The 22,925-nt window shown below is 36.6% G+C and overlaps 1 protein-coding gene across 6 annotated transcripts in view; it reads left to right on the plus strand.

Moving 5' to 3' along the window:
• Positions 1–20,106, plus strand: part of LOC131434911 (uncharacterized) — a 435,240-nt gene extending 415,134 nt beyond the window's left edge. For all 6 annotated transcript variants that reach the window (XM_058602177.1, XM_058602175.1, XM_058602176.1 and 3 more), the window contains one exon: positions 1,258–20,106. In XM_058602177.1, the coding sequence (XP_058458160.1) occupies positions 1,258–1,373 (116 nt within the window). In that variant the 3' untranslated portion in view covers positions 1,374–20,106. The remainder of the gene's footprint in view (positions 1–1,257) is intronic.
• The last annotated feature ends 2,819 nt before the right edge of the window (positions 20,107–22,925 follow it).

Genomic DNA, 22,925 nt, shown 5'->3' on the forward strand with positions numbered 1-22,925 from the left:
AAAATTCAATCCGTCATTGAGCTCAAAACTATTCCCAAAACTTATGCTGAAAGGATTCTTAGTGTAAGTAGGATCGTAGTACTAGCCATTCAATGATTTTGTACGCTAAGAATCGCCTGCGAAGTCTGTTGAAACATAAAAGCCAAATTCTACAAAAGGAATGTAATGCATTGGCTTTGCTTTTTGATCCCTGAATTCCTCACCAAAATAACCAAAAAGCCAGTGGAACTCACTGTGACTCCCCTGTGGAATCCTTAATCGATTTCCACACGTTTATAGCTTCACAGAATTATTTTATGGTTTCAAACAATTTCTATCCTCGATTCGTCTTGCAGTTCCAAATTAACAAGGTAATTGAAATTTCAAACTGTCATTCAAAACGACGGTCATTAAAATAATTTCATGAAAAATTAAAACATCGAAGAATATTCACGCAAAAACCACATGCGGATTGGTAAAATAGAAGGTATCATCTCACTGTTAGGTATATTAGGCGTTTTTTTATTGTAAAAGATTAAAAAGCACGATGACACTTTTTGTGTTTAGTGCGACAACTCATTAATTGATAGACATGCTCAGTTACACATTACAGGATCCAATGGGTCGGAAGAGTAGATAATAATAAGCTCCTTTCTCTAATGCTCCAAAACTCTCGACAAAAAATATTCGCTACCAATTTCTTTTCCTGAGAAACACAACTTAGCAGCTCTTTACGGCTTCATTAGTAACAACATATACCGTTATTATCACGACACTGAATGGTGAACCAAAATGTTAACTGAACATTGAAAGCAGATTTGAAATAGTCCTAAATCAACTTCTTTCAACTCAGTGAAAGTCAAATAATTTGACAAATAAATGTTTGAGGAAGATATCTCGAATTCACAGTGCAGATTTATAAATCGTTATAAATTGATACAAAATCCTTATAAATTGGCAGAAAGGCAACGGAATTTAAGCCTATTACCAATTATCTGGGGAGATCAAATTAATTTCCTTCGTCGGCCCGAAGAATTTGATTCATTTCAAAATTAGACGTTTCTCTCCGTGACAACACGGGCCAGCTGAGCGCCCATATCGGTGCGATACATCGTCGCATTTATCTCCATGGTTCCATGCATGCCACCGATGAGTGAACTCATGTGACGCAAGCGTACTAATTAGGAAGAATTTTGCATCATCGTTACTCGACACATATTGATGATAGATTATGCTCATGACAGTAATCAATTTTCCTCCGATCTCCTTTCGTTACAGTTCGCCAGGAAAATGAACGACTCATGCGGGAGTCACTCGACCGGGCCAGGATGATAAAGAACTACACCGAGTACAATCGGCTGATGTCGGGCGGTGGCGGTGACGAAATTCCATAACGTTTTTTGCTCAGTCTCATCTCTCCTGCCGTCGTCGATCACCGTCACCCGTGCTATTGTTTGTAGTGGCAACGTGGACCACCACCACCACCACCAACCAGCTCGGTTTGGTATGCGGAGAACCAAATCAGCTACTAACTAACCTGCTCAACCCGACGCGACGTCGATTTGCACAGAGAGGATCCTTTGGATTTTTTTTTTCTAACCTCTACTTGGACAAAGCAGACAACAGCGAAGCGGCCCTTCAAGGGAAAATAGGCTATTTACAATTAATTTCGAATTTCGACGCGAAATTCAATTAAAATAACATCCAACGGTAAACCGACACGCACACACCAGCTAGTCAACCGGACGCAGAAGCTGGTGCCACAAAAACCGACATCGACTGGCAGACAGGGCGGAAAATTGGGAGATAATTTGCATTCGCCCATCACTATTTATTCCAACTTACATGCGTAGAATAAATGATGGCCGATTGTTTAATTTTAAAATTCTAGATTTAGACGGCGTCGGCAGTTCGGCCAAGCCAAGGATAACGGAACGCAATCGCGCAGATGGTCCGGGAATCGCCAGTTTGATTAGTACGGTCATGTTTACGTGAGCCGGAACAAAAATTCTCTTATGGTAATGTAGCGGAGCAGACACTGCGGCGTATATTTTTCCTAAGGAAAGACAGTGTGTCTCTTGATAGAGTACCAAAGATTATTATTTTTAGTAACAAAAGAAAACAATTAAATACCACGAAAAATACGTGTATGATGTGGTTTATGATAGAAAAGCATCTGTTGTGAAGGTAGCTTAGTCGTTATTAACTGATCGATACAGAGTTTACATTTCCGCGTACCCTTTTTACTATTTAGAAAAAAACAAACAAAAATATCTTTCCTGTTTTTTCCAACTTTGTGTAGTGTTCAGATTAAACTGCAGAAGCGATGTTAGCAGTCATTGTATTAAAAACCGGTTGTTATAGATGAAAAGTAGACGGATTTTGTTAACAAATTTTAACAAAATATTTGTTAGTTTAATATTCACCCTTCATTAGAGTATAAATCGAGATGAGTGTAGATCAAAGTGAATTCCCTTAAGATCGTTCGTTGTATTTGATAGCTGTCCACAACTGTTAGTCATGAAGATCACAAATATTTAGCTCCCTTCCTGTCGTAACTAGTTGCTTGCAATTGAACGTGCCTCGATGGCCGAAGGCCCCCAAAAGAGTAAAATATCCTTCATCAGTTTCGTCGTCGACTAGCGAAACAGAAAGCTTATTCAACCCTCGATAACGAGCTTATGGCTGAGGAGCATGGTAACCTCAAAAGAGCGGTCAGGGTTGTTCCAATTCGCCGCCAGCAGCCAGCAAATATGTGCACCATGGGCACTGAGGGCTGTACGCTGTGCGGTGGGCCTACGGTGGGGGATGCTCTCTCGAGTAGAAAATGCAGCATGACGTCAGGAATGGCAATTGCAAAGCCGATGGACATGCATCGTCTTGTAGAATGAAAATTCTCCGCATGTGTTACGCACCGACGATGAATGATGACCAATGCAAACGATATACATTGACAGATTGTGGTTTGCCTAATGCAAATAACAGCCGATATTTGAAAAGAATTATGAGCCTGCGGTGTGGTGCTAGGAGGTTTCCCTAAGACAGCATAATCTTGAAGCAAATTTGAACAATGCAGAATGTTTGATTTTATATCGTTTTCCGTTTGAGCTTAAGATTGAAGAACTTTCCGATGAAGCATCCCAACACTTCGTATCCTTTGAGCCCAATAACAAATCGCAACCCTTTCTAACCTCCCGGGTCGATGGCTGAGACCATAATTCGCCAAGCCAGTTGTCATATCGTCGAGTCCCAATCTGGAAGGATTTTTAGTATCAGTAGAATCGTAACCATAGCCACATAACTTCTGATCAAAATTGATCTGGACTGAATCGATTTTTTTTTATTTTAGTATATTTCCTTATTATCGCCTGCAAAATAGGTTCCTTTTGAACCGATACAGCGGTCAACCCCATTTTCCATACACTTACCATAGGCCTCGGCCGAGGTGGCCTTCAGTTCCTTCAGCGAATTACTTTTTATGTCCTCAATCGAGTCATGACGCGTTCCCCGGAATGGATATTTTAGTTTTGGAAATAGGAAAAAGTCACAGGGGGCCAAATCTGGCGAATACGGTGGCTGAGCAATGACTTTCGTTACGGGTTTGGCCAAACATGCAGTCACAATCAGTGCGGTAAAACATGATTTCAATCGAATATTATTAGATGAAAATGAAATTTATGGCCGTTGACTGTCAGCATATCCCTTCCCATTCATTTTACTTTTGTTGCCGAAGCTCCCAGAATTCATCATCAATTGAATAACCGTACCTAGTCACTTGGAGTTTTGCTTGCTCAGTTTGTAGTGCCAAATAGTGTACCTGTTTCATTATCTTCCTTGTTTTCACTGTGGGTAGTGAACCTCACTTCAAAGGACACTCTCTTAATCAATTGTAAGAGATATTTTGTTACTTCAAGAGATAAACTGACGGTGGTTAAAAATGAATGACGGAATGATGCCCATTCGGTGCGACTGCGAAGGTTGTGTGTCAGAATGTGAAGTTTACTGCAGTAGAGTGCTCGTCAGTGTGTGCACACATTCAATTTCAATTGAATTGAATGAAATTTTACAGCACTGGTCAAAATCATGCAAAAAATTCAGTTCTTTCGATACGAGCTTAGTATCAACGCGTTTCATCCCCAAAGTATCAACCAAACTTGCGTTCTCGATAGAGTAATTCCATTTCAAACTCAAGTTTTCAAGTAACATTGTTGTTCATTTTCCTTCATAGTAAAAATTTTTCGTGTCGTGAACAAACAGCTACCAGACACACATTAATTGACATATCCCGCTCACACTTAACAGGAATGTCAAAGAAGGTTGTACAAATCTAGGGAAATAAATTTACCGATCGGGTTTACGTGCGCGGTTTCAACGGACCAGTCCAGGTCAATTTTGATCAGAAGGTAGGTACAAAGTCTACAAAATGCAGAGTGTGAGGTAGAATTTTGCATCCACAATTATCCAAAGAGTTTTTGATCGAACCATGCAACATGTGATCAAGCGTTGTCGTGATGGTAAACTAATGCGGTCTGGTGATCTGCATCAACGCCCAGCTCAAACGAAAACTCAGTGAACATTTTACGTTCACTAGCTTTCGTTTTTTTCACGTCAAGAATTATTACAGATATGATTCCACTTTTCGTCACAAATGACAATACGATACTTAATCGAACTCATCACCGTTTATCGATTTCGATTCGTACTCCCAACGCTACCCGTTTACCCGTCTTCAAAAATTCTCGGCCTTTCTGAACGCTTTATGTGTCCAAAATCAAAATCACTACTTTCTTTCACTTACTTTACTTTAATGATGCACATCCCGTCTCCGGAAAATAACCGAACGAATTGTAGATTTCCAGTAGCTTTATATTCCCGATGCGCAAGCATCTTCTTTGATTGCGCACACTCAGCAAATGCGAGGCCTACCCCACAATCGGTGACCTCTCCCAGGGTCTCTACTGAGCATCACGGCCATTCTCTCTTCCGGGTTCTTACTACATATCCAGCTCACTGGTGTTTGCCGTGTTTTATAAGCCTTCTAATGTCCGCATATTTGTATAATTGGTACAGCTCGTAATTCATTCGTCTGCACCATTCTCCATTCTCTTCTTTACTAACTTTACTAACTCATATCGTTTGAAGAATTATGTCACCTGTAAAATTCATAATTTCTTTCTGTGTTATTAAAGGTACAAAAGCCTCTTCCACAGCTCTTCGATCCACACCAATAATATCAATGTTGTCACGATATTTTTTCAAAAACAAATTCCGAGATAACTTCAGTTTTCTAAGCCATCTGGAATCAATTTTTTGCCATTTTCTATAGAAAGGGAACAAAATTACTGGAAAACTCGACTTATGATCGGAAATACAGAGACCCGCTAGTGTTAAATACCATTCGACTCAGATCAGAAAATGGCTGTGTGTGTATGTATATGCACCTTTCCGAAAAAAAATCCCTCCACTTTTCTCGGAGATGGCTGAACCGATTTAAGCAATCTTATGTTCATTTGAAAACTACTTCTAGGATGAGAATCAAGTTCGAAGATTAATTGACTGTCATTTGCGATTCCAGAGATGAAACGGTTTGAGTGACGTAACCGACAAAACGTTTTTTTTTATCACGGTTCATTTTTTTCGAAAGTGTCAGTACTGATTTCAACAAGCCTAGGCTCATATTTGAAAACTACTATTGGGTTGTGAATTAACTTAGAAGATCAATTGGCTGTCACTTCTACTTCTGGAGATATAATGGTATAAGAGACGTAACCAATAAAACGAGTCCGCTCAATTTTCTCGGAGATGGCTGAGTTGATTGTAACGAGCTTAGGCTTGTTTGTAATCTACTTTTGGGCTTTTAATCAAGTTCGACGATCAATTAGCTGTCACTTCCGGTTCCAGTGGTATATGTTAATGCTATAAGTGACATAAACGACAAAACGCAACTTTTCTTTTCCGGTGAATTTCGCTTGAGATGACTCAACTGATTTTCACAAGCTTAGGCCCGTTTGATAGCTAATCTCGAGATGTAAATTAAGTTTGAAATTGAAATAGCTGTCCCTTTGGGTTTGGAAGATAAGGGGTGCTTTCTTAAGAGGTATAGTATGTGATTCTAATAAAATTTTAAAAAATTTATGAACTTTTGATTGGAATCGATAGAACAATCAATATAATTTAATGTTTGAAATGATTTCATGCAAATGTTGGCCGCGGCTCCAATTTAAATAGCTCATGCCCAAGGTCCAATTTTGGCACACTCTCTCCAACATATCAGCCGTTATTTCACGAATAAATGTTTCAATATTGGCATCCAGTGCGTCAATCGCTGCTCGTTCATCCTTGTAGACATGAGCCACTCAGGAAACAGTCCAAAGACGTTAAATCACATGATCTAGACGGCCAGAACGTGAGTTAAACTATTCACCGAAGGCGGCTATCAATTTGGTAATTATTTCGCGTGCCGTGTGGGATGTGGCACCGTCTTGTTTAAATCACATGTCAGGCATGTCCATTCTTCCATTTGGGGCAAAAAATCGTCATCGTTCCGCCAATCGTCGTCATTGAAGAAGCCCGATGATGCCACCGGCCCATAATCCAGACCAAACAATGACAAGACACGATTCAGGTGTGATTTGTCAAATTTTTCAGAGATGACTGAACCGCCCAGGTTCGTTTGAAGGCTACTATTGCACCATTGATCAAATTGCAGTCTCGAAAATATAATCTTATAAGTGACGTAACCGACAAATCAACACATTTTTCAGAAAGTAACCAATGATTATGTTCAAATGATACTTTTGGTTTTGAGAATGTTATCGGATATGCGACTTAAGCGCTGTAGCCCATTTTTGTGAACCAACCGAATCAATCTGAATGAATGTGTGTCGAAAACCAGCCCAAATTTACAACAGTAATTATCTCATTGAAAAAATTATGTTTTAACGAAACTGTTTGAATGGAAGGCATTATCACACCACTAAGTGAATAAAGAAAATATTTTTTTGGTTCGAATTTCACGTGTTGTTGTTTCAAATGCTAGTCAAAAATTCTCTGAGGCTTTTAGTCTTTCTCTAAAGAAAAGATATAAAAACGGTAGAAAACCGCCTTTTGATCGGTATTTCTTATTTATTCTGTTCCATCTCAGACATATTTAAAATCTACTATTATGTCTTTTAATCAAGTTCGAAAGACAAATGACAGGAACTTTAGCTTCTGAATATATAGTTGTAGAAGCAATGTAACAGGCAAATCTCTTTTTCTAACTACGGCCAAATTTTCTCAGCTAAACCGTTTCCAAAAATCTTAAATTCGTTTGAATGCGACTACTGAGTCATTGACCAAGCCTGAAGATCAAAAAGCTGACACTCCCGGTTCCATAGATATAACTCTAAGAGTGACGTAACCAACGAAACACTTTTTCCCTATCCGCTCAATTTTCACGGAGATGACTGAACAGAGTTACGCATTCTGAAACTCGTTTGAAAACCACAATCAGGCCATTGATCGGATTTGGAAGGCGAACAGCTTCGATTTCTCAGAGATGGCTAAACCGATTGGAACAAACTTGAGCCTCTTTTGAAGCTACAGTGTGGTCAAAGATCAAGTTTAAATAGGGCATGTGAAATACTTCCGATACTTAATATAAAATCGTATAAATGACGTAACTGACAAACCACACTGTTTGCTCAGGAAAAAACTCAGCCGATTTCGAGAAACTTTAGTTTATTTGAATGCTGCAAAATAAGGTAATGATCATATTCAAAGGTATTGTTGCTGATACTGTAGGTTTCGAAAATGTTATCGAATAAACGACGAAAGCGTTTCACAGTTTCGTGGGATATAGGAATTAATCTGGAACCTATTGAATCTGCCTATGCTTGTAGCAAAAATGAGCTGCATGAAAAAAATGTTTTGATAAAACTATTTGGATATTCCATATCCAAATTCAGATCAAAACAGTATCAATACATGTTGTTGATTCATTGTTTTTGCCATCCCGGTTAGAGTTCGATTGATAGAGCTGTCAAATTTTGTCTGCTGATTCATGAGTTACTATGATTGATGTTGCATAGGTAGTTTCGTCAGTGGGAGTGAAGGTAAACCCATGAAAAAATGACAATTTTTGTTCATTTTTGTAAATCCAAACGTTAGAACCGGCGGAAAATTTAGAGAAAAAACGATAGAGTGCCGAATACATTTAAAGAAAAATATTTTGAGAGGCGCTTTTTCAGGAAATTGCTCTCTAAAATATATAATAGAAATGGCTTGTCGCAACGTACTGTGACTGGGGATGAAAAATGAATCTCGTACGACAATCCCAAGCACTCATGGGTTCGAGCAGAATCATCAACATCGAAGCCCAGTATCTACGGTTTCAAGGTGATGTGGCGAGATTAGATAGACGTCATCCATTATGAGTTGCTAAGATACTACAAAACAAATGATAGGAAAACAATATTGTGCGTTTGAACCAAACAATGACCATGTTGCACACCGATTCATACAAAACCAAACGCAAACCCGAAATAGCAAAGTTTTTTTTTTGGTTTGTTTGATATGGGATCAAGATATTTCCCGAATGCTGAGCTAAGGTTGTAGAAAACTATTGGTAATTCTTTGAATGGAAAAATCGTTGATTTATCCCGTAATGCCTAATCCCGTTATTTGTAGGTTGTGTAAATTCCATCATTTTGCCCCGTTCAAGGACAGAATGTGTCACAACAAAAATGGGAAAGTTCGAAAAAGCTGTCTATATTTTAAGCTCTTTTTGAAAACGCACGATCTCTTATATGTATCGAAAAACTTCCCCCCGGCAATGCCAGTAATATTCTGTGCCCATTCAAAATTGTTCCTGCCCGACTTTGAAACCCATTGATGGTTTCTATTCGTTACCAGGAGCCATCTTGTCAGCACCTGGATTGTGCCATCAAAAAACGATACAACCTTATGATGCCAACCAAATAGAGGTAACACACGAACGATGCTATCCTAGAGTAAACATGCCTCCGGCAGATGACGGCATATTTTCGGGCAACGGAAATCTAACGCTTCAGTCTCCCATCCTCCCATAGTACGAAAAGAAAAAGGGAAAACGATGGCACCAGTTGCATTACGTTTCATGTCGAAGAGCCCACGAGCGTTGATAAAAACCTGTTGCATCTTTCGGATTTCCACGCAGCTTCTCGTCGTCGGAGATTTTATAGTCCTATTTTCCTTCTTCCGCTAGTACATCCTAATGTTTGTTATTTGCCTTTCGACGGCCTTGAGTCCTCGGCTTAACCGTGTCGACGTGACTGGGTGGGGAGAGGCAGAGTGCTAACACAAAAGACGAACCTAACAAATTTTGCTCTCTCCACGCTTCTTCATGTGTCTTCATGGCCTACTACTTCAGCTCACACCATGATCTCGCAGGGCGTTCGAGGCTCGTTCGAAGGTTACACTTTTGTTCGGAATGGTGCTTCATTTGTGGCGAAATCTATTCTGGATCCATCCTGACGGGACTTGTTTACAATTTGGTACGCGATTCAGAATGTAATTTTTATCCGCTGGTAATCATAGTCTGACAGTAGGGTAACGGAGGTAATTTGGTCACTCGAATATATTTTGAACCATCGTACCATCTTATTTCTAGATGTTACAAAAATGAAGTACATCGTGTCTCAGAATTTTTAAAGATTATTCCATTCGCTAACATATTAGGTATAAATGTGTACTACATTACATTAGATACTTTGTGGATCTTACTGCTATGAATATATTATGACGATAAGGATTTCGTTTCGGTACTCGAAGATTGTATCTTCGAGCTAGTATTGTTTTGCTCGATTCTACACCCAGCATTAGTCTTCATAGATTAGATTGAGGTGAACGAAAACATGTACTGGAAATGAGTTGTTTTTATTTAGCACATTGAATGGTGCTTTAGATATATACTATTTGATGATATCTACACTTCAAAAAAATTGAATTTTACAGGTGACTTAATCCGTCATACGATGTAATTCATAAAGACCTAATTTGTCAAATGACGGAAAATTTTATTTGTAATGACTTAATGTTAGATGAGCTTGAATTTTACTGGTTTCGACTGTAACTTGCGTTCTACTAGCAGGTGCGACTGTATGAATTTAAATGCACCTTTTACCAGCTAAGCAGATGCATGCTTCTGTGGCTCAGTCGATTAACAAACGTACTTGCGATTCAATGATTCTTGGTTCAAGTCGCGGCGGTTGCTATCAGTATTCTATTTTTCTTATTTCAATGAATTTCATGTCATGGAGTTTTAGACACAATATTAAATGTTCTTCCCCGTAAATTTGCGTGAGCTGCGACGCTCCATTTATGTGTATATAATAAGATGTAAAGTCACAGGATTTTTTAAGTGTGTATCTGATGATTCGAAGAGAATAAAAAGTTATAGTTTGTTCGTCGATCCTGTTAAATATTAATTAACTTAATGACGGAAAACTGTAGTACTTATATCGCCAATCGATAAAACTTCATAACCTATAAGATTGCAAACAACCTAAGTACGTTTGTACCTAAGACAAGACCTGACAACTTGGGGGGGGGGGGTGGCTTTTGTTCCAAAATGGACCAGTTTCTGATTGGATGATTTTGATGTTGCTACCCGCACATTGTGAAAAGAAACAACTTTTGCAGGGTACGCGAGCAATGAAGACAAGTATAAAGAAAATCAGAAAACAAGTTTATTAAAATGTATAATTTTAGCTCACCAATGAAAATGAAAATTTGCATAGAATGTTTCACTTTTTCTCAGTCTCATTTGTAATAAATGTTTATAGTAGCAGCACTGTGTAATTAAAATCACCGTTTTTCTTTTTAGTGAATTAAAGTGTAACCAAAAGAGATTTTTTGAATTAGTAGGTATAAACTCGTAAGTGTGTTTAATTTTACGAGAAGAATGAACTGTTGTGTTGCACACTGTGGTCGCACTAAGCATTTCTATCCAAACTTGACTTTTTCCGGTTTCCAGAAGATCCGGTAATACGTCAACAATGGATTCGATTTTGCGTCCAACATGAGATATTTCTTGTTTTGTCATCAAAGCTCAATTAATTGTTTTTAAGCATTCATATAAAAAAAAACGCATTCTCCGAAACATTTTTCATGTTTATTTCAAATCAAAAAGCGAGTCTAAAAATTTAAATTTTGATAATTGTTTTTTCTTAGCATATAGTTATTAAAAAATCTGTAAATATGGCTACACTGTAGCCGATACGTTGGTATTTATTCCACAGGGCGAAAATGACGAGAAGGATGATTTGGAAGGAAGAATAAGAAGCCAGTTGTCAGGTCTTGTCTTAGGATTGTATCGCTAGCTGACGATAAGGAAAAAAAATTAGCATCAAATTATTCTTATATTGTTCCTTAAACTATTCTGAAAATGGTAAAACACCGTTCCGACATAGTTCTAAATCTCATACTTTTTTGCGATTCGTCTTCGGCTCGTTAGGGCAGAACAGTTCATATTGAGCTGCTCCGCCACTTATGTGTTCAACATAAACCGCTAATCTTACCTTAGCTTACTTTACATGAGTAAGCAATTTTATAACCTGCACCGCAGCCTTCTAGCATACATGTAGAGTTTGGCTTTTACCTCGGGTAAGGTGTTTATGTTAAATCTGTTGTTGCTCAACTCGAAGTACACGTATTCTATATCGAGGAAAAAAAAAGAGTAACGACAAACTTCCGCATTCCTCCCGTAATGCTAATAGTAGTAAAAAATCAACAAATTACCTCTTTTTACCGAATTTGTTGAACGAAAATAATGCTCGTTATTCATTGCTCTATTTCGGAACCAGCAAACGTACGTTTAAAAATGCCTTCTCATTGGACTATTAATTGGATCAACGATCCAATGAAGGGCTTTCGCTGGATGTTTTCTTCTCGTGAGGAAATTGTTTCCGATCATGATCCAAGTTTTATGAATATTTTTTATACTCTATGAGTCCCATATGTGCACTTCGAAATAAATACCGAATAAAATCCAAATGGAAATGAATTTCCTTGGCAATCGATGTGCTCGAAAATCCGTCTGAATTGACAAATTTAATTTTATATTAAAGGGTGATTTTTTTTGCTGGAATCTTTTGGCAACACTGTTTTTGACAGATCACGCGTGTATTGTGTCATTGTCAAACTTGTTCAGTTTGGTATATAATTTAATCATGAATCGTCGTTTGCGACAAAGTCGTCGGCAGCAAAGCACATTTCTGATTGAATGAATACGACAACAATGCATCCCAAAAAAGTTTGCACTGTTATTAAAGTTTTCAAATTATTCGATTATTTTAATAATATTAGTTATTTTAGAGTATTAGTTTCGAATCGAAAATTTAAAAAATAAAAAATATTACTCGATTATCTGGGTTATTAATCGATTGACATTACAAGTTGTAATTTACACCATCATTAGTCGGAATTGAGTTAGAAAAAGTTGCCGATTCGATTTTCTTTTCTTCTCCGGTTTCGTACTGTTTTTTATTCAATTCGAAAAGCAAATTCCATATATCTGAACATTTAAATTTAGATCTTCAAGTTCTTCCTAGAATTCCAACATAAACTGTTCTAATTTACTGGGAATCTACAAAAACAACTGCCTTAGGCCGCAGCAAGAGTAAGCGAGAGAAACTGAGACCAACTTCGCTGACCAACAGGCCCCTTTGATTTGCTGCAAGTATGTTTGCCCCGACCTGGAAGGAATCGTAGTGTCCGTAGAATCGTACCACCAGCCATGCAATGGTTCTGTACACTCTGAATCGGCTGCGAAGTCTATTGAAACAGAAGGTCAAATTCCAATACAGGAATGTAATACCAAGGCTTTGCTTTATGTTTCCCGCTCTTGCTAATGTCAGTCACCAGCTCGGCTCAGTTTCTCATCATCGTACATTCTTCTAGCTGGAGGTAATAATAGGGCGTAAGTCGCCATACTGTTACACATTCGTCAAGTGATCAAAAATTCATTGAAATTTATAATGTTAGTGTCAATCGGGGGAGCACTCCGAAATCAGCTGTCGAGTGAAAATGCATTACCCAACCCCTTCAGCAATCAGTTTCAATTTTATTTATTAGAACAGTTTCAAATTTTCCAAATTTTCTCAGGCTCTTTTGCTTAACGCGGCCGTTTTACAATAAAAAAAATTTTTTTTGACAGATCTTGTTGTATTTTTTTTCGTTGGATAAGAGGCGCTTTCGCTGTTATCTAGCGAATGAAGGGGGAGCAGGGGTTCGCTATTAACGCTCCCGTCAATTGGTTCGGCATCACTGTTATTGGCGGAACAATCGTTACTTATTTCATAGCCGTTGAGTAAGTTGTTAACTGCAGCTGGTGTACTTTGATCTATAGAAGATACTGATGGTTTCGTTGAGGGGTTGGTGGCTATCACATGTGTACTGGGGTTGCTTGGGATTGGTGTGAAGAAAGCACCGTTGTCCTTTGGTGTAGTTGTCTCCTTGTCCAGTTTATCACATGGCTTACCGTAGTGAACAGCTTTTTGGAAATATTTACATGTGGCCATATGATTGTCATAGGTAACAAGTGATTTGCACGGGATTCTTGTATCCTGATCGAAAGTCACATAAGAAGATATAGGCCTCTTCAAGCGCATGCGTAAGAAACGTACGCCATTTAGAATACCCGGGAAAAAATTCTTCCACTTTTCTGTTTCGATGGAGAGAATCTCTTCGTATTGGGACATAGTTTTGCGAATATAAGGATCGATGACACCTGAGGGAAGACCATGCACACGCATTTATATAGCATATATTTATATATCTTTCATATATACTGGAATGTTGTACTTAATGTTTTCGTGCTCCACATAGTGCACATTGTTATTGTCTTTTGCGAATTGAATTGCATCGAATTGTGCATAAAACTGGATGTAAACAACATTATTTGTCTTATTGCATTGAATTAAATGCACACGTGTAATGTCAAGATGCATTTGCTCCTCAAGCAAACCTGCAAGTTCGCGTATCGAAGGTCGATTTTTGCACTGCCTGAAGTCAACAACAATTGCATTCTTTCGTGTCGGCGGTAGCTTTTGTTCGTTTGGTTCACTCATTTCGAGGTCGTTCTATTGTTCACTACACAATACTGTACTTGGTTTCTTCTGTTCCGAACGTAAGCGGTTTACTTTTATCGACTGACTTGGATGAGATGGAAAAGCGAACTGCAATTTAATTAATCTTAACTTATTGAACGCCATTCGTCGACGAAACTCTCGCTGTTTGGTGGTTTTGCTCGTTGTGTTTTGGCAACAATGGAAAGAACCAGAATGCCAGAAAAGATGAAAAACAACTAAAATTAAGTAAAAAGAAATCAAATAATGGGCATTTCTGACTTTACGTGTATTAATATGTGCGACGCGCAACGCGAAATACACGTTCAGAAAAATCAAATCCACTTGCTAGAAGATTCCGCTTCTTTGTTTTCGACGGTTCTCTTTCATTTAAACTTGTAATCAGGACGGGTTAATCCAAGTGGCAAATCAATTTAAACTCTGGACTAACTCAGAAAAATTAACTCATCTAATCCGAAATAATCCCATCTAATCCCACACGTTCCATTTCAAACTTTTTTAGTCCCTGTTGAACTTTTCCTGCGTAATCCCTCGTAAGTAAGTTTAGTCCCCTGCAACCCTTCATAAACTTGTTTATACAACACAGGTTACTGCTGGGGATGCGATGCATTCCATTTCCGGTAGAATATGTGTCGTTGGTCATTTGAAGCAGCGTCCCAGATAATTCCAAATGGATTCCGAATCTGATACAACAACCGAATCCAACTCGGATCGATTAAAAATGAAAAAAGAAATAGTGGTTTAGCGATCGCTGACTGGCTGGATCTATCGCCATAAAGTCCTACAATTATCGGTAATCAGTTATTGTAACATATTTGAAACTATACTAGAGCTGAAAATGTTATTCATTTCACTCATCTTCAAATAAAACTTTCCGTCTTAATGGGGAAACTGTTTAGTATACTTTGAAAATTTACACTCATGTCGAAAAGAATAAATCCAATGACAAAGAAAAAGTTCACTGAATCACAAGCAAGCGAATTCCTGCTGAACTTGCAAAATAAATCCCGTTCGTAAAGAGCATACCAAACCAACCCAAAAATCCCCCGTTAGAAAAGCTCAATATGCTAGCATATAGTACGCATTTGAAGGAAAAAAACAAAAGGCAGAAACTAGTTTGTTACGACGACAAAATAATGTTCTAAAAATAATATTTAAAAGAAAAACTAAACTGAATCGGCTTAGATAACCGTTAGCAATCAAATGGATCGTTTTATTATTATATACTGATCAACTTAAAACCTAGTACGAAAAGGAGACTGTTACCGCCAGTATTCGAAACTTACAGGATCAAACCAAAAAGACGAATACAGCTCAGTGGTCACAATGGTCTTTTTAATGCGAATGTCGGAAAATTTTTGTATCGCGCGATCACATCTACTTGTCTGAGACAATTCTAGGAGTACACGGAGTTCATGTGGCCAGGGGACATTTGGTTTCTTTTAGGGTGCAAATCTAAGGTTAATAAACTTAACACACACACAAAAAAAAAAACGATTTATATACTCAATTAGCACAGGGGCGATTGATAAAAAATGTAGCGCCATTTGTAAGAAAAATTGTTTAAAAAAAGCGGAACATGCAGACATATTATGAAAACGTAATTGTGTGACATGTAGTTAAGTGGAAATGACGTTTTCATAAGAAAATCAATGAAACTACCAAAAATAGTAAACCAAAAAAATGTTACCTAAAAATAAATGTCACTTGTATTAATGGAGAGATTTTAAACAAGAAAAAAAAATAATGAATCGCGATCAAAGTGTCAACATAAACTAGGAGCTACCTATAGTTACCAATACGTTGAGGACGATACCATGAAAGCAGACAAGCCAAAGTATGAATTAAATGAATAAAAAAATATAGGTGATATTTTTCCATTGTAATAGGCAACCAGCATGATCATCTTATTTGCAATAAACAATCAAATCGAAACACACACACCGAAAAACTGGGAGCACAGTGCAAGAAAACGGCGAACTGCAACGAAACTTGTATTGGTTTCCATCAGACCCTGTCAGCTTGAAGCGAAGTCAATCTTCAGTTCAGCAACGCTATCGCACGGCATCACATTCAACATACACTCAGAAAAATAGTATGGTAACTGTTACTATATAGAGGGCCAACTTGACCATGAGCGTATAGTGGTTTTCAGCCGACTATGAAATCAGATGATTTCAACAATAGTCAAGTTCATGTTTACTATGAATGGTATCGGCTCTAGAATAGTAATAATGAACAGTGTATTGTATGAATAACTAATACGATTGAGATGGTTAGCTTAACCATGACCGAATATTTTTTTTACATTGTAGTTTTTGCTATAACCAGAGTCATGGTATTTTTGACATTTCACTTCTAGTTATTTTGAAACTAAAAGCAGTGGTTGATTCAACAATGCTGAAGATCAGCAAAACATGAGCTAATGTTGAAAAGTTTTATGAATTTAAATTCTAAAATAAGAACAACAAAATAATTTCATTAAACTCTATTTTATTTTCGCATCAAATCAAATGATAATATACCTGGTGAAATATTGCTTAGCATTGCTTGATAGCATCAGTTGATCCAAGGCTCTGTCTGGTGGAGTTTTACCTGAAGCAGGAATTGGCAGCAGGAAAGAAATTATTAGCCAAGTCCAGATGCAAACCTCGATGCCCACCTGCGATTTTCCGTCGGATTCGAGCGAATTGAATCCGGGAATCAAATGATAATCTTCCTTTTCGTCAATCGCTTGATGTTGTTTCTACAGCGACCGATAATGAATAATAAACCGTATACGAGATGTTGATTTCACTGGAAAACATAACCGTTGCCGGAAAATTGTTGAAAAATTAAATTTCAACGACGGAAACTAGTACTAGCTACAAACTTTACCTACCTGTAAGACCTACCAAAGTACACAGTCACAATATAGAACATTTTGTTCAAATCCATCACTGATGTGTTACCCATGTTCGAAATTTTCTGCTAAATTGTAACTGTATGTGACAATAACAGTACACCCGTTCATTGACAATTTGTATAGTCAGCACAAATGTAATACATAGTAGGTTGAAAAACACTATACGATAATGTGCTTCCTACATAAATTCTGTTGATATGGACTACATGAATAGTGTTTTCAAACTTCATAATCGTCTTTTAAACCATGTATCTATTTATGGTAACATTATTATATTGTGAACATATTTACATGGTAGCGATAACTATTTAGCTCCTCATATATCAAGGCTCGAGAGCAATTTCACCTTACTAGAAATTGTGATTTTAACTATTTGTTCTTATATTTGAGATGACTACCATTGTCAGGATGACTATGCCAGAAAAGTCATTAATACAAATAGTTTAGTCAAGTCGTAGTCTTTGTTGTCTAGTAATTTATACAATACAGATGGTGAATAGTCATATATCATGATTGTTGCTACTATTTAAGCATATAGTTGAAATGACGATGGAAAACAGGCTACGGTTACTATGGTATTTTGCTCAGTGTATCATGTCAATTGTATGGGTGCGCAACCCTGCTATTTCGGCGCGCACGAATTTGACATTTTTCTCCCCTACTTCTATGTATAAGATTCGATGCGGGCTCGTCTGGGGCGACATGCTCGCAAAAAAGGATGTTGCCAATGATTTGTTCGGGAAATGTGAGAGCTGGATATCTTGTTAATATGATGTCTTTGTTTCCATGCTCTAGAAGAATATTAGTGTGAGGGAAAGCGTTATAAATTATTCCCCCTCTAAGAAAACAATGGCTTTATTTCTTTTCTTCGAAAATGTAGGAATTTTGTTGCATTAGGATAACGGAGGTATTTTGGACACTCTAATATATTTTGGACCGGTGTACATATTTCTGGATGTAATCAAAATGAAGTATACCGTGTCTCAGAATTTTAAAGATTATTCCATTCTTTAACATATTAGGTATGAATATATACTTCATTTTGATTATAACCAACTATATGAGCACCGGGTCAGAATATATCCGTGTGGCCTTCGTTGAAAAACAGATTGTTTTTTGTTTTTGATACAGACGATAAAAATTGAATGATAATTTTCAAACGATCATATCGAAAAGCTATCTAATGATTTTTCACAATTTATTGATATTTTGCGGTAGACAATAACTGCTAACCATTCACAGCAGAATCATACGAAAAGATAGTCTTACTGATAGAACTTATGTTTAGAAAAGTACTGAGTTTCTTAGACAGAGAGGAGCTTATTTTGACTATTTTGAGTGCTTTTTCATTAAAAAATGGACAGTTCCGTTAAAAGTGTTATTTCAAATAGAGTAAAAGTGGGTGAGCCACTCTTGCACTGAGCTCTTGAAATAATTGTCCTAGGAGTGTGCACTATGGGTCAGAAACGATAGGTAACGATAGAATGTTAGTGACCACAACTCTAATCAAACTTAGTTTCTTCCTGTCTATGTAACAAATATAACTGAAATCGTATTAGATTCAGACAGATCGCTAACGAACTAGAAAATTCTTCTTATCAAAGTCCATCTACCGAACTTGATATCCCGATCAACATATCGTATTTAAACTATTTCTCTTTTTGATACTTGTTAGAAATTTTAAATTTTTAACTACTAACGAGACCAGATTCATATCAGCACTTGCTACGAAAAATGCTGCATTCATCTCGCCAACATGTGCAGCGAAAACAGTCAGAGAAAATACTGCGCGGGTTATTAGATGACGGGCGAATATTTTATGTCAGTTTTACATTGACAGCTGTCATTGAATCTGGTCTGATACCCATGGCTGCCAAGGTAGCCAAAACGACGAGTGGATAGTTTTCACCCTAACCAATGTTCGTATCTTTCATTTTCCTTAACATTAATTCTTCTTAGCTCGATTTTTATATTTCACAAATTGTTCACGTCATGTTCAGAGTCATATGACTCAGAAACAAAAGGATGAAAAAAAATCAATGTCTGATGAAACATGCTAAAATCTCCCAACAAATCAAATCAAAATCAAAATTTCAAAACAGGAAAAAACTAAGTGATGTTTTGAAACCATTCCACTAAATGATTCGTTTAGTGTAAATTTCTGGGAAATAAAAAACTTCGGTTCGTTCCAAGAGAAAAGAACAAGAAATACTAAACTTATACTGAGTTCTATCCTGTCGCGTAATAAAAACAGTAACAAATTACTCTAACATTTTTCCCAATTCATCGAAAAAGCTTTGACTGAATTTGAATAAGTTTACATGTGTGAAATAAAATAAAAATACATCTTTCTGACTCATATTGCCACGATTAAAACATCACCTTTCAAAAATCCATTTGTAGCCAGAGTAGCGGAAAAATACGAATTTAATACCGAGCATTTCCAACATTTGAATCAGAACCGTATTAAAATACAAGTGAAGAAATATTTTACTATTTTGCCTCGTATTCACTAATATACAGCAGTCACATCTCGAGGATTTTTTATTCCTAAATTGAGCGAACAATGTTTTCTCAGATATATTTTCCTACAGAAAACTAATCGAATTTTGTCCCCACTAGACTGGTTTGTGCTGAGGTCTGTTAACACTGAATTCGTTGACAGTAAAATAGAATAAGGCAATTGGCTAGGAGGTACCTTAGAAAAGTTGGAATATGAAACTCACTTTTTAACTAACTCAAACTTGCTAACTACCAACCCAGAAGAAAAAACAACTGAAGACAATTGTAGAATCAACCAAAGCTATTTTAAATAACAATTCAAACAACCATTGACGCCCAAATTGCGTAATTTGGCCGAACATGTAGAATGGCAAAAATAAATGCCACGACAAAATCAATCTTTATCAAATTACGACGGGAAATTACACAGAGAAAAATGTTTTGCAGAAAGAAATGGTGGAAAATAATGGTGGTAAGAAACAAACTAGCGAAAACTAATGTAAAGTTTAATTGTAACGTTTTGTAACATATTATTATGAGAAGAAAATGGGACAGATGTTTTTATGGTTAAATATATAGTATTCCAAAATTGTTATTCAGCTTCCAAATATAGCACGAGTTTGTTCGATTTTCTTGCAAAATATCACATCCTCAATTCATTTTGAAACCATCCTTGGCGAACGGTACTGAATACAAACATTTTATTACTAAACAAAAATTAAATTTTAAATCTAACTGGATTTGGCCTGGAGCATTGTAGTGATGGTGATTACCTAAGCCATTCATATACATATGTGTATGTAGTTTTCTCACAAAATTATTCTTAGGAAAATGGGGCAAATTTAGCTCGTCTTCGATTTATCGGTACGATAGCAGTTTATTTTTAACTGCTGACGAGACTCAGCAGCTCAGTATAAACTGTTAAGCACTTTTACGCTTCAGACAATAATTTTTGTTACATTTATTTTTCGAAAAGACACGGAATATAAAAATGTTCTTCGTGAAAATGAGTGAAATGTGATTTATAAAACTTTCTATTCAATATTAAATGTGCATAAAGACAATTGATAAGAATTTCAAATAGACACATATCGTTTAAATACCATGTGCTGCAATTCAAAACTCTGTCCTTATGTTCTAGATACATATGATAATATTGTTCATAAGTAAAAGCTTTTTGTTTTATTAACAGTCTATATAAAAAAAGAGTCAGAAACCATTTGATTCAAACAAAATTGTTCAACTGATAATTAGAATTCGATCCCAGATAGCGCTTCATTTTATGGAGTAACCCAGTAGGAAGCCATTTACCGTTTAAGAGTCGTTCAATTTTGAATCAATACAGCATCCGAACGATTTTGAAACTCCTTACTGGGAAGTGACATCGAAGATTTGCATCACCTATCATAATAATTTATTCTCTAAATCTGAATTGAACTAATTTACATTTCATTGCATTCACTCATTTCTACTCACGGTGCTAAGGTCACTCACCAAAATACAGTCGAGCAAAACGATTAACAGTGGTGCCAAACTCGTATTTTTTTTCAATTGACCTAATCCCGAAACACGCTCAGAAAGATAGTTTTTATGCCAATATTTTAAAGTTACTTACAATTCCTGTGCATACTTTAATATGTGGAATATATGTATTTTTAATACACTTTAACGTTTACCGCATGGTGCAAATGTTGAAAAATAAAAACCACAAGCAACGTTGAAGATTGAATATTGTACATTTTATTTATAACTTTCTTTGCTAAGAATTGGAAGAGTAATAATTAATGTGACTGTTGTCCACACTGAAAATCATTTCTACCAATTTTTTTGAGGAGAAATCACTCATTGTCGAGCTCTTCTATAAGCTACCCAAAATTAGGTCGTTATCTTCTCAAACTTTGAGTTGATGGGTAAAAATGGGTAGCATGCTTAGTTACGGCATAACATTTGTACTAAACTTACAGTTACCTAAATTTTGAGGTCATCACTCGTTACCCAAAATTGGGGAGATGCACTTCAGTTGATTTTGGGTAGGTTTTGACCCGAAATTAGGTAGCGGCTGGTAAGAGTGTACTGCTGATGAAACTGTTGATGAAAGATTACTGAAACCGGAACGTACACACTTAGAAAATTTTGCAGAACTCGGTAATTCTTTACCGAATTTTCAACAGCTTAACGTTTGGTAATCAGTTCGGTAATTGAATTGATTACTGATCATTCGGTAATTACTGAATTGCCAAGCAACTACCGTAAACTGTCAACCAAATGGATCTAACGAATGGTTCGGTAATTTTTTGTGTTTGTTTTCTTTTGGTTGATATTCGGGATTTGAATGGGTTTTCGGATTTCAGAAAACAACACAAATTTTCAATTTATGATTTAGTTTAGTATTTTTTGTACAGAAACGAATGAAGAACGTTCGAGTCAGTCGTGGCTATGGTTGAGAAAAAAATATCCCGGTTGACTGGAATTATGAGCACAGAACACTGCACAATCTGTCGAGTCCACCAGAAATTGCCCTCGAACGATACGTGTTGGCTGCAAGGAGACAAGTGATATGAAATTATTTTCTGCCTATGAGTGAACAAAAAGCTTTGATTAGCTATAATTTATTGTACCCCAACTCATTCGACGAACATAAAATATTTTATCGTTTGATCAAGCAAGACACTGAGAATGTTTGTAACTGTTTGACAGTTAGTTTTCACGACAATGATTACTTACAGAAGCTCGGTTATTGGAAGATAAGTACACTATATAGACAGTACGATTTTTAGCGTACTCGGGGACTATTCAGATTTACCGTATGAACTGTATATCTATTTACATTCTATGATGAACACTTGTGTACTGATCTTCCAGTAAAAATTTGCATAGTTTTTGTAGATCTTTTCCAAACCACGATGAAAATTGAATCTTTGAAACATGTGTTTGCTTTCATTATATTATTTATATGAATATGATCTACGTCTTAGAGGCATTATTGCACTGAACTAGATGTGTTCCTTAAGGCATCCTATAATTTAAAATTACTCGAGCTGAATAAACCGACCGATTATTCCATAAAAAAAAATAAACAGAAACAAATGGAAGCAAACTACCCTTTACTTTTTCTATATGTTTAACCGAAAACCAATGTTCAATGTAGCCTCGCGATAACAGATTGTCTCAATGTCATTCCCGTATAATTTCTTTATGCTAAAAAGTATCAGACTGAGTTTTTTATCAGAATGTTCAAGGTGGTTGGAGTATTCACGTAATTAGGCAATAGAATAATTATCGATAAGTTAAAAAATTGTATCGATTTTGAGCAATATTTTGATATTCTTCACATACATATAAAATGTCTTATTGCTACACATTTTAATAAAACATCGATGAAAAAAGAGGTCGAAAGTCGGTCTTATTAAATTTTATTAAAACTTTAAAAT

Source organism: Malaya genurostris, chromosome 3 (assembly GCF_030247185.1).
Source record: "Malaya genurostris strain Urasoe2022 chromosome 3, Malgen_1.1, whole genome shotgun sequence".
NCBI classification, from domain to species: domain Eukaryota; kingdom Metazoa; phylum Arthropoda; class Insecta; order Diptera; family Culicidae; genus Malaya; species Malaya genurostris.